The 13,446-nt window shown below is 46.5% G+C and overlaps 1 protein-coding gene across 2 annotated transcripts in view; it reads right to left on the reverse strand.

Annotated features, from left to right (window-relative positions):
- Positions 1-13,446, reverse strand: part of Pomt2 (protein O-mannosyltransferase 2) — a 42,828-nt gene that overhangs the window by 19,756 nt on the left and 9,626 nt on the right. For both annotated transcript variants that reach the window (XM_059252902.1, XM_059252903.1), the window contains exons 4-9: positions 12,285-12,393; positions 9,620-9,728; positions 7,890-8,049; positions 6,550-6,656; positions 5,638-5,720; positions 3,876-3,985 (exon numbers count right to left, since the gene is read on the reverse strand). In XM_059252902.1, coding sequence (XP_059108885.1) covers positions 3,876-3,985; positions 5,638-5,720; positions 6,550-6,656; positions 7,890-8,049; positions 9,620-9,728; positions 12,285-12,393 — 678 coding nt within the window. The remainder of the gene's footprint in view (positions 1-3,875; positions 3,986-5,637; positions 5,721-6,549; positions 6,657-7,889; positions 8,050-9,619; positions 9,729-12,284; positions 12,394-13,446) is intronic.

Here is a 13,446-nt window from a genome sequence, read left to right on the forward strand (position 1 = left end):
GTGATTAAGACAATGCCTGGGGGCTGGAGAGATGGCTCAGCAGTTAAGAGCACTGGCTGCTCTTCCAGAGGACCCCGGTTCAATTCCCAGCACCCACATGGCAGCTCACAATTATCTGTAACTCCAGCTCCAGGGGATCCAACACCCTCACACAGACACACATGCAGACAAAACACCACTGCACATAAAATAAAAACAAATCATTTAAAAAAAGCAATGGGCTGGGCTGGGGAGACGCCTCAGTCAGTAAGGTGCTTGCTGCAGAGGCCTAAGGACCTGAGTTTGATCCCCAGCACACAGGTAAGAAAAAGCAGGTGTGCTCAGAATCCTAACACTGGGGAAAAGGAGACAGGACAATACCTGCACCTTGTGGGCCAGCCAGTATAACTAACCCAGTGAGCCCAGGTCCAGTGAGAGAGATTTTCTCAAAAAATAAGGTGGGAAGTGGTTATGGAAGGCACCTGACACTGATCTCTGGCCGCCACATACACACGTACACCTGTGTACCCATATCCATGCACACTTACAAAAAAGCTATTACCTGTTCTTAATATGTGGGTAAATTACACTAAAATGCTCCATAAATATCTTATCTTAGGGTTTCAACCCATAGCCATAAACTGATTTTTTAAAAAAATTGTGTGTACATTCATGTGAATGTCTAAAATGCAGTGACTGGTCTAACAGTAAAAACCTAGACACAGTATGAACATCTATTAAGAGGACTAGTTAAGGGGTTGGGGACTTGGCTCAGTGGTGAAGTGCTTGCCTAGCAAGTGCAAGACCCTGGGTTCGGTCCTCAGCTCTGGGGAAAAAAAAAGAGGACTAGTTAAAGCCCAGCAGTGGTGATGCACACCTTTAATCCCAGCACTCAGGAGGCTGAGGCAGGAGGATCTCCGAGTTTGAGGCCAGCCTGGTTTAGAGAGTGAGTTTCAGGACGGTCAGGACTACTCAGAGAAACAGTGTCTTGATACTGTACACATGGAATAGAATATTGTACACCAGTAAAAATGTTGGGGAACATTTTTTTTTAAAGCAGCATGCAAAAAGGCTCAGGAAATGCTCCCATTCACAGTGACTACCAGGCACTATTCTGAGCACCGGGCAAGTCTCACCCTGCTCAGTCGCTCGCACAGCTCTGTGCTGTAGGTGCTGTTCCCCGCAATAGTACAAAGAAACAGGCTGGGTCATTTGCTCAAGAAGACACAACTAATGGTTTGGGAAGCAAGCAGAGGAGAGACTAAAAATAAAACATACATCTTTGCCAGACATGTAAACACGTATCAAAACAACAGAAATACATGCTTTTCTTCTGAGTTCTCATAACTTCAATTGGACACAACATGACTAACCACTTGAAAAAAAAAGTTGGAACTAGCATTTATGGGGGAAAATCACTCTGTAAGTACTATGGCTATATTTGAGTTATTTGAGTGGTTTTTCTTCGTTTCTCAGGAAAAAAAAACAATGATATTAAGAATACACAAAAGACTAAAACATTTTGGTTCATACTCATGAAACAAAGCTAGATCCAGTCTATCTATCTACCTGGGACTTGTTCACAGATGTCGGGGTCCTGTGCATATATGGAGGGAATGGCTTCTGTTTTTAGAAGAGCCATTATCAATATTCTCCCAGGAAAATTGTTTCTTTATCATAAGTGTAGCCTCTGGCCCATTCCCACAGAAACACTGGTTTCCAAGGTGGAGTTTTTATACAGGTCTCCTAGGAACTCAAGTACCTAATTATAGTAGAATGCTACTTTTCAAAATATCTGATAAATGCAGACCTTTGGAGATTACAGGTAGCTTTGGTTTCCTTTTTTTATACTTTTCTAAACTTCCCAATTTTATTTTATAGATGTTAAAACTGAGACCTAGGGACTCTAAGGCACTAAGCTGCAGGACAGAGGATGACCAGAAAACATTTAGTCCAATCACTTCAGTTTACAGCTGAGGAGACAGCCTGAGAGTCGGAGCCTGACACTCTGCCCCTTGACCCAACGTGCTGTCCACACAGGCCCACCATCAGCCTGACACCTGCACCCATGGGCTCCAGGCACACAGTGCCAGCTGAACAGCGTCTTCCAGAACTTCACCTTCCTCTCCTTCTGCACAGTGCAGCCACAGATCTGTCACTTTACTATCCTCCTCATGACACCTGCAGCAAGACATCCTCATGGAACGGCCACTTGTGCTTTTCTGTCCTGGCTATATATTAGCACGACCTAAAGAATTTAAACCGAAGCAAAAGGGGACAGTCCTTGGGACCCACCCTCTATAGATTAAATCAGAATCTCTGAAGAAGAGTCTACAGGTCACTTAATTCTAAAGTGCAGTCAGGACTGAGAAACACTGGGCCAGAGATACGTGAGAACCCCACGTGAGCAAACGATGCTGCCAATCCAGTACCCAGTATAACAACAAGGAAATGATGCTAAAGCATTTGAAGAAGTGAAATTTGGCAAAATGAAGCTCTCAGCCAGAGAGAAACTTTCTGTAAGAGAAACCACACTTGGGAGCATCTTAAACGAACCTTCTTCCAAGGGGGAAGCCTGGCCCACAGCTTCCACCTCCTTACTGCTCCATTCACCTTCACATGGCTGCATCTGAGATGTCTGACCTTCCCTCTCCATCAAAACCAGAGTGTCAGTCACAGGCCTACTGCACTGCTGCCTTCCTCCTCCTTTCAGAGACCTCACTCCCCACTCCTCCATGTCTCCTCCAACCCCCCAGTCACTCCGTCATTCTCAGTCTCTTTACTTCCACCCTGAGCAGCCCTGACACTCCCTTAAATGTAGGGTTCTCTCACTGGCCCTTTCTCCCTGCAGTCTTCCTGGGCAATATCAGCACCCACTTTGTGCTAACACCTCCATGTTACTCTCAGATCTCTCTCCTGAGACAAGCCCTAAACCTAACACACAAGAAAAAGTCTCCGCCCACCTCCAAAGCCATTCCTCCCCACTGGATCATGATTAAATAACATTATCACACATATACATTGACATCTTGACTACAGAGCCACACAGCTCCTCCTGACCTCCCATCCAGTACCAGGCTCTCCTACAACACCTGGGAAGTGTTGCCTGACCCAGTTCCAAATTGTCCCTGCCTTGTAACTGGTTCTTTGTAACCCACTCCTGCCAGTGTCACTTTTAAACTTACACTAGCATACCTTATCACTTAATCACTTTCCTGCCTCCCAAGGACAGAGTCAACGCACTCTCACCAAGTTCAGTCTGGCCCCACCAACCCCTCCACTAGCCTGTTCTCCCTCTCGGCATCTTCCTCACAGCCACTCCCTAACATGGACACCCTCCGTATGTGCCTTTACGTATGTTATCTCATTCTATCTCCTTAACAACCCTCTAGTGGACAGGAACATTATTTATCCTCCCCTATGATCAGGAGATTAAACCACAGAATGATTAAGACATTTGTACAAAGTCAAAAACAAGGAATCTAGTCTAGTTCCCAGGTCTGTCGTCATAACAATTATCTTTTCTCATTACCCAGGGTGATGAACTGTCCTAAGCATGTGAGACTTCCAGGATCAGGCAAAAGGACAGGAGAAGCACATTCCACAATTCTTTATAAAATGGGTTCCCCAGAGGCAGGCAGAATGCCAGGAAAGCCTCTGGGAAAGGAGGGAGGGCATCAATTTTGCGGGGGATCATGAGATGGACAGAGAGGAACCCCTGAGTTGAAACCTAAAGAAGCTAAGGTTAGCCAAAGGAAGGAATGGAAGGAGCAAGGAGAATGTTCCAATCAAGAGAAAACAGGTGAATCAAGGATGACAAGCAAGAAAGTGAATGTCACGTTCCGTCACAAGAGAACAGTTCAGTGTGGCTGCAACCAAGCACAAAGCTTACCCACCTGCTGCTGGCGAGCACCAATGCCCTCGGGGTAGAGGTGCCTATGGGAGTGCAGGTAGCCAATGGCCATCCGGAGATTCTTCACAGTGATGACAGAGCCGTAAGCCAGGTCTGGAGGAAAAGAGGCATCGGACAGATGACAGGCTGCCCCTGCCTTGGGTGTGTGTGGGGGGGGGGGGGGGGGGTGACTGCAAGCCACAAGCCTCACAAATGCTCCTAGAGATCATGGGGCCCAGGCCTGCCTACAGCTGGAGTCCTGTTGCCTTCTCATGCCAATGAGAGCACCTCAAGAGGGCGCTCCCTACCACTGACTTCTTCGCTTCAGACTCCACAGCCCTCAGACTGCTGCTCCTCCTCAGCTCTTCTCATTCCTTTCTCTTGCAGTCTCCAGTAACCTGTTGCGCCCCTTTCCAGTTCTCATGCAGTCACTAGCACAGCATCAGTCATCTTACCTCTAAAGTGTAAGCTCCTAAGCTCCACTGCACAGATCTCCGGCCAAAGACCCTCTCTAAGGACTACCTCCACATGACTGCCCTCCGAACCAGTGCCTTCTCTTGCTTTCCTAGTTCTCATTCCTTTCACAGTCTGTGGAGCCCACTGTGTTCCTGGCGCTAGATACACTAAAAGAGCAAACGGCCTTCCTGCACTCAGGACCTCAGTGACACCTTTTTTCCCCTTGCCTGGTCCCCCTTGGGTATGCTCTTGGCTGTCCCTGCTCCTTAGGGATCCTTGGGTACAGGCCTGCAATGACTTCCCAGTGGATGCCCCTAACCTCCTAGACATCTTATTCTTTCTTCCAGCCATGCTAACTCCACACCACACAGCATTCCTAGCTGCCTTCCTGCTCAGAAACCTCCATGTAGTCTCTGATAGCTTACTTACGCATCTCAACCACACCACACAGCATTCCTAGCTGCTTGCCTGCTCAGAAATCTCCATGTGGTCTCTGATAGCTTATTTATGCATCTCAACCCCTCATCAGCTAGGTCCCAACTCTCTATTCTAACTTAAGATTCCAGACTCTGAATATATATAACCTGTGCCTTGTGTTTTACCCTGCCCTTGGCTTTGATTCTTCTTGCCTAAAATGACCTCTTGCTCTTCAGTGCCTACTGAAGTCTCCTTGTCCTGCCAGGGCCAACTCCAATGCAGACCTTTGTGTGCATGTATATGGGATCCCCTTGAATGGCTTCCTAGCACTGACTCAGCATGTGCTTCACTCCCAGGACTGTATTCCACCCCTCATATTTATCTCTTTTTTTCATTTTATTTTATTATTATGTATTATCTATGTAGCTCTGGCTGTCCTGGAACTCGCTATATAGACCAGCCTGGCCTCAAACTCACGAAGCAATGCTTGCCTCTATTGCAATTAAAGGTATGTGCCACTATGCCAGGTTCTGTATTTCCCTTTTATGTACTTAACACATGAATGAAGGTCCTTCACGTCAGACTATCTCTGGAGGGTGAATACCTGCTAATTACTACCTGTGAATAAGTACAGAACACTGTGACAGCCTATAACTGCCCTTAGAGGCCTTTCTCTGTGACCAGATTCTCTTGAAATGGCCTTCTTACAGAGCTAGCTTTGATAGCTACAAAGGAGATGTTATTTTGAGTACGACAGTAACTGACTCTTGAGTACTGATACTGTAATGCTGGGCTTTCTCCCAGTCTGCTATACATAGGCTAAAAAACTCCAAGCTTCAGACTTGCTTTTTCCAGTTCAACTCCCAGGAAACGCTTCTGCCTAGCACACTCACGTTCGGGGATAGAAGCATTGTGAAGGCTGTTCCCTGAAAGCCGGGCTTGAAAGGCAGAACTGAAGAAGCCATCACCAGGACCACTGTGGGCAAAGGAGAAGCAGAAGAGAGTCAAGCTGAGAGAATAAGAGCTGCCATTTTCCAAAAGCCCTTAGTAAATTAAAAGGAGATTTGAGAATCTGGACGGCAGGCTGGTCTCATGAGACAAACATGGATGATGGAGTTGGAGAGAAGACAATCCAAATTTCACTTCCGACACTTACTACCTGGTTAACATGGGCAATGTCTCTAACCTTATTTAGCCTTACTTCTTCATTTATAAATAGGAGGTTTTTTAAAAGCCAAAAGAACTCACTAGGGGGCTGGAGAGATGGCTCAGCAGTTAAGAGCACTGACTGCTCTTCCAGAGGTCCTGAGTTCAATTCCCAGTACCCACCTGGCAGCTAACAACTGTCTGTAACTCCAAGATCTGACACCCTCACACAAACATACATGCAGGCAAAGCACTGATGTATATAAAAGAATAATAAATAAATTTAAAAAAAAGAACTTACCAATAATGAGAGCTAGATGAGATTATGCACAATGCTAAACCCAGTTCTCAGCACTTAGAAGCTACTTGTTAAATGAGACACTGTTGTTATCAGTATCTCTAGTCCCACTGCAACCCTGGTATCCACCCTCACTAAAGTGAAAGGCCTCTGACAGAGATGGGGCATTTAGGCTGTCGGGGAACTCTCCGCCTCTTTCAAGGCTGGGTGCTGGGTTTTCTGAGCCTTGGGATATGCAGAAGAGAGAACACAAGGGGCAGGAAAAAGTTTCTCCCCTCATCCTAACCTCACACGGCCCACACACAGGCTTAGGTGCTAGAGAAAGACCAGAAGCAAGAGGCTGGAAAGGCTCTGGCTGTACCTTTTATTCAGCACCATGACATGAACAGCAAAAATGGTCACATAGAGCACCAAAGGCAGCACTATGAGGCACAGGATTCGAGCAGTCAGGTGCTTCCCCACAGTCACCTGTAAACAGAAGCCACCACAGGTGGTGGGCATAAGAAACTTCATTGTACGTATAGTAAGAGTCACATTGGAAAGAATAATGGGTGGAAAACCCTAGGCCTTTCTATATTACCCTACACCACAGACACACAGGCAGGCACACACACACACACACACACACACACACACACACACACACACACACACTGCAGGAGGATAACATGGGCCAGCTCTCTGATGCCCTTCCAGGCACTGCACCCATGACCATGACAAGGTGAGACTGTTGTTCAACAGTCGCCTGCAGCCCACTGAACTCCCTGAAGTTTCCCAAGGCTCCCTGTACTGACTATGCCAGCCCCTTACCACTTGGCCAACTGTTGCTGGTCTTAACCTTAGGCCTCAACTTCCTCACAGGCCTCGCTGGAGCACCCAAGCTTTGAGGCCTCCCCTCTGCTGTCAAAGGAGGACTGTAATAGGCCCCCTCCTCCTCTCCCCCAACACCCCCCATAGGTTCCAGAGGGCAGGGATCATGTTGTAGTCACCAGCACATTCCCAACATTCTGTATTTAGTAAATGGTCTCTATCTATTTTCTGAATGAATAAACATGTTGGAAATTTGGTAGTTGAGCCCTGGAGCTTGCCTAACCCAAGCTTGAGTCGCAGACTGCCCTCTTACTACCCCTAATACCTGTAGGACCTCGGGAAAGTTCTCTCTCTAGGTTTCAAATTCTTCATTTGTAAAATCAGTAAGTGGTAACGACCACCCACCACCTAAGACTTTAATGATGAGCTGATGAAAGCAAACCATTTTTGTACAGTGCCTGGCACTGAATCAGCCCTTGATTACTAATGTCATATCCTAACAGCATTTAAAGGGCTTCCAAATATGGAAACCCTGGATCAGGAAAAGAAATTGTGAATTCAGAAGTTCAGCCTCGTCCCACTCATTTGACCTAAGCTCTTATGCCCTTGGTGGACTTGATAGCTGAAATCAAGGGAGGTAGGAAGGGGCAACAATAAGAGAATTGCAAGGTGGTTACTCCATGTACTCTCTTTACACCACTCCAGCCCCTCAGCCAGGCCCACTGCCTGGTATCCTGCTGTCTACAGAGGAAAGCTGGGCCTGTCTAGTCTGGCCGTGGCCCACAACAGAGCACAGGGCCCAGCCGCTCCCTCCACCCCCAGCAGAAGCAGAGAAAGGCCGACAGGGAGAGCACTGTGGAACAAAGCCGTCCACAGCACTTGAGTTCTCACCAGTGAAAGACTGAGGTCTCCAAACAGGTGCCAAAGGTCGGAAATGGTGTTCAGTCCCACTTGCAGGATGATAAAGAGGCCAACAAACTTGACCCCTAAAGCACCAGCCAGACTAATGCCAGTCAGGCTGAGCCAGAACCACCAGGGGGCAGAGAAAGGCCTGGAAACCAATAACATACAGTTCAGTTTGGTAGCGAGAACTACATCGGAAATCAAGAGCAGCAGCAGGACAGTCCCCCGAGGTCTACGCTGGACCCTAAGCTGGAGGGTTCTTAACCCCAGGGAACCATGGCATGGCTCCAAGGAGGCTGCGCTCTGTGAAGGCCTCAAACTACAGGCAAGTCAGTGTGAAAGAAAGTAGCGTATTGTTCTGGGAAGGCTCCATGCTGTTCCTCGCTAAGTATGGGGCCTCTTACATAGAGACTACTCTTCACTATCGACAAGTCAGGAAGACATAAAAGGAAAAACCCAGAAAAGTTCTCTGGACTCAAGTCAGACTTATCCTTGGTGCCACCTCTGGGCCTGCCAAAGCCAGCAGTTATTAACTGTCCATTACCCAGTCAGACAGCATTCCAAGTGTTGTATCCTACCGTTCTCATCTTCATCACAGCCCTTAAGCTAGAGCTCATTATCCTCTGTTTACACATAAGGAAACTGAGGCACAAATAGGCCACACAATGGAGCTAGCAAGTGATAGAGGGCAGTTCAAGCCAGGCAATCAGCTATAACGTTGATGTTCCTAACAACACCCAGTACACCACAGCCGTTTCCTTCGGTACTTCCCCTACCAGAATGAATACTTCTTAAAGGCAACATCTTCGTTCCTCTGCCTCTCTCTCCTGGTATGGTACCTGGCACATGCTATGTATTCAAAAAATGGGAGGCGGTCTGGAGATAAAGCTCCAGTGGTGGAAGCTTGCCAAACATATGAGCTTGCCAATCTATGACACCACTTTTTTTTCCTTAAAAAAAAAAAAAAAAAAGATAGATGGAAACGGATGTATAAAAAGAGGATGACCCAAAAACAGAGTAGGCTGGCTGGTAGTCACTGGCTGGAGAGGGAGAGTGGACTAGCATATGGGTAAAAACATATTGCTTTCTAGGACCGCCTAAGATATGCCAGCTCTTTCGAACTTTGAACACAGTATTTTGAACACATGGAATGACCCATTCTACTCCCTTGGAGGCAGGAAAAGGATCCAGAGAAATAGGAGAATTCTAGAAGTAGACCAAAGTCCAGATTAGCTTTAGAACTGACCAGGGCCTAGAAAGATCCTCTTGGCTTGTGTGGAAAATTCATCATGAGGCCAGCATTGGATGCAAGCCTTGAGGCAGGGAGACAAGCACCTGTGAGGCAGCATCTACACTGGTGTCCTCCCCTCCAGGATGGAGAATGTGAAGGATAAGATGTCCCAGAGCTCCTCGAACCAGCACTGGTGCCGAGGGACAGCACTCCTCCATAATACCCATAAGCTCCTCCCCAATTGTATACCAACTTTAAACATCCAAACACCTCTTGACAATTCCTCATCTTGTGAAAAGCAAAACTAAAAGCATCTATCAGAGGAAACACTTTAAAATTTATTTTTCATTGTCTAAAGTATGCTCCTTTTAAACTAAGCTTTAATGCTAGTCCTGTAAGTACCCACCCGGCCCTGCCACAATCAAACTTGTGGGCTGCCATGGCTTCTGACCCCACCCCCACCCCCACCTGAGATGGTATTTCTGACCTGTCAGCACAGGAGTTGTACTTGACCATGCTCAGCATGGCAGCCATGATGAAGAACATCAGAATAGGGTCAAGGAGGATGTACTGGGACAGAGTGAGGCATCCTGTGTCTGAAAAACAGGAGTTTGTTGTTCAAAACACAGAGTGATGAGAGATCTCTGAAAACCAAACACTCTAACAGCAGGAAAGGGTCCCTCTCTCTGCACGGCAAGTAAGCATCCGGCAGTCAAAGACTAGGTGGCCACTGATCACCACTGGATTATCAGCAAAAAGGAGGACTCAGCTAGGAGCCCAGCAGAGTCCAGTGATAAGAAGCAGGACCAGCCGGGCGGTGGTGGTACACGCCTTTAATCCCAGCACTTGGGAGGCAGAGGCAGGTGGATCTTTGTGAGTTCAAGGCCAGTCTGGTCTACAGAGCGAGATCCAGGAAAGGCGCAAAGCTACACAGAGAAACCCTGTCTCGAAAAACAAAAAAAACAAAAAAAAAAAAAAAAAAAAAAAAAAGCAGGACCGATGCTACCTGTAGGCCTTCTATCTCAGAGGTGCATGTCCTTCACTCAGAGTAGCCCTGAGGCCACTTCCTCATTTCTACCATAAAAACAATCCACAAGCTGATACAGGTGAAAACTACAAATGTATAGGAGAGTTTATTTTATATGACATCTTTATTGAAGGTTGACTCCCTACATAGGTACCAGACCGATTTAAAAAATCAAAAAAGCTTAAGTTATATCATATTCCTGCTTAAACCCTCCAATGTCTTCTTATCTCACTCAGGCTAAAAATTTCTCAGGACAGTCCCCAAACCCTGTATGGCCTCCATATCTATCTAAACTCACTGCACTCTCACGGTGCCAATCTCCTGTTGTTACTCAACTCTATTAAGCACTGTATCAGGACTACTACACAGACTGTTCTCCCTGCCTTAATATTCTTCGCTCAGAACTCTGAAGGCTGACCCTGTTTCACTCAGGCCTCTGCTAGACACTACCTTCTTGGGGAGTTCTTTACTGCTTATCCTATCTCAAATAGTATCAATCCCCATTAATCTATCCTCACTCTGCTTCATGTCTAACCTGGCACTAATTGCTTAAGATGCTCCACTACAAGGCCAGTGAGATGGCTCAGCAGGATGGGGTGCTTGCCACCATACCTACTGACCTGAGTGTGGTCCCTGGGACCCACATGACAGAAGGAGAGGATCAAGTCCTGTAAGTTGTCCTCTGACTCCCATAGGTATGCCATGGCAAGTGTGCGTATGCCTCCCCCATCACACACAGAGTAAATACTTTAAATGTTAAAAGAAAATACCATGCTTTATCACAGACTTAATAATGTACTGGCTTATTTGTCTGCCCGTTTACAGGGTATACTCCATGAGAACAGCATCTCCTTAGTGTATTTTCTTTTTCTTTCTTTTTTTTAAAAAGATTTATTTATTTATTATGCATACAGTATTCTGCTTGTGTGTGTGTCCTTGCAGGCCAGAAGAGGCACCAAATCTCATTATAGGTGGTTGCTGGGAATTGAACTCAGGACCTCTGGAAGAACAGTCAGTGTTCTTAACCTCTGAGTCATCTCTCCAGGCCCTTATTAGTGTATTTTCTATGGCCTTAAAAGGTGGCCAGGACAGGGTGCCTAGAAAGCAGGTATCAAATGGAAAATGAAAAAAATGATTATGAATAACTAAAGGAAAAATACATACAAGGGAAAAGCCTTCACAAAGTTCACTACAGGGACTCCTATAACTTTGCCCTATATCCATCAAAACAGCAGCACATCTCTCTGAACAAGTCCTACAACACCTGCCTAAACTGGTCTGGACTTCTCTACATGTAAAACACCACAAGATCATGGATTTACTTTAAGAAGAATACAGCTAGCATCAGGACTGACTTCTACAGTTAGCCCTTGTTTATCCAGATGAGATCCAGAGAAAACATCTAAGTTCTACTGTTATTTTCTGCTTCACTGCTACTCCTGGGCATCTGCCTTTTAGGGACTGGGGAGATAACTTGTTGGAAAAACACTTGTCATGAAACATGAAGACTGGAGGTCGGATCCCCAGAACCCACATGAAAGCTGGGCAGGCATGGTGGCCACACGTAATCCCAGCACACAGGAGATAGAATAGGAGCCTCAGGGAAAGGTGGTTAACAGGACTCATTGGAAATGGTGAGCTCTGGTTCTGCTTTAGTAGAGAGCAACTTAGGAAGACAACTGTCAACTTCATGCTTCAAACCAACACCCACATAGACACCCACCCATGCAAATACACACACTCATGAACACCACACACACACACACACACACACACACACACACACACACACACACACACATCACAGATGTAATTATATACTTAAGTGTTACTAATAACAGTATATTTTACCCAATCCTTAAATTATTAAGAATTGGGTCGGTAGTGGTGCACACACCTTTAATCCCATCACTCAGGAGGCAGAGGCAGGCGGAGCTCTGAGAGTTCTAGGCCAGCCTGGTCCACAGAATGAGTACCAGAACATCCACGGCAACATGGAGAAACCCTCTCTCAAACAAACAAACAGAACTGGATGCACAGATGTGACCCCTGAATGTACTGATTTCCACCCGCCCACAGGGTGTGACAGTCCATTCCCCAAAACACACAGGTCCAGACAACTTACCGAAGGTGAGAAGGGCAGCAGTGAGCAGTGCTGCTGGAAAGGACTTGGACAGATCCAGGACAGTGAGGTAGGCAAAGGGGATCAGCCAGGAACCCAGGAAAGCACAGAACTGTGGAAGGAAGACAGACGCTGTCAGATAACCAGCTGAGCTGGTACATTAATGTCTAAGATGGAGGACCCTGACAAAAGCATGGTCGAGGTGATCTCAAGTCACATGGGGTATGCAAGGGTAGCTGTCATCTATCTGTCAGCATTATTTACCAGGAGTGAGAAAACACAAGGTACAATGGAACCCACCATACGAGTTTTTATTAGGGGAGGGAAAAGATGGAGGTGGGTAGGCCTACCGAAAAGAAAGGTTTGGGGGGGTGGGGGGGGTGGGATGTGGGGTGTAAGCTACCTCTGGCAAGAGGGAGAGACAGCCAGGAGCGGGTAGAGCCTGTTTTTATAGGTCACCTTGCGCATGAGTATATGGGCTTACGTAGCTACACCACAAATGCGCATACATTACGTGACCACGCTGCACACAGATTACATAGGATGGAAGGCCCTGGAGTGACTAAGCATTTTGCCTGACTGATGACAGCGCATGTGCAGTCATATGACTCCAGAAGTGGCTAGGAATAATACCAGTAGTGTTATATCAAAGAACCACATGAGGCAGTGGGTATGCCCCTCAGAACCTTGGCACATGTACTGACATGAAATCAGTGGGCATTTACAGGAAGAAGCAGGGCTGCCCATCACAGCCCCTGTGTCCTATCTTAGCCTCCTATCATTTCAATAGGAAAGCCAGGGCTCCGACCTCACAGGCTCAGGCTGAGGAGTACTGAGGGCAAGGCTTACTAACACAGAAAGTACTTCACCAACATTAGTGTCTAGCACAAAGCTATGGTGTAAGTTGAAGCAGACTTCTTTGAAGCATCTTAATATTTTTGAGACTTCTACTGATATTCTCCTGTAATATTTCCCCTGGTGCTTTACGTTGAGGATACCAGAAATCACTCTTAATCTACAGGGTGCATTTTGATTTGGGAAAAATGACTACTTGACACTTCAAAAGCTGAAGAATTTGGGGCTTTGGTTCTTTTTTTTAATAAACAGTCCTCTTCCATCTCCTTAGTCTGCCCATCAGCAGTAAACAGACAAGGCCAGGGTAATG

This window comes from Peromyscus eremicus, unplaced genomic scaffold (genome assembly GCF_949786415.1).
Source record: "Peromyscus eremicus unplaced genomic scaffold, PerEre_H2_v1 PerEre#2#unplaced_483, whole genome shotgun sequence".
Classification (NCBI taxonomy): domain Eukaryota; kingdom Metazoa; phylum Chordata; class Mammalia; order Rodentia; family Cricetidae; genus Peromyscus; species Peromyscus eremicus.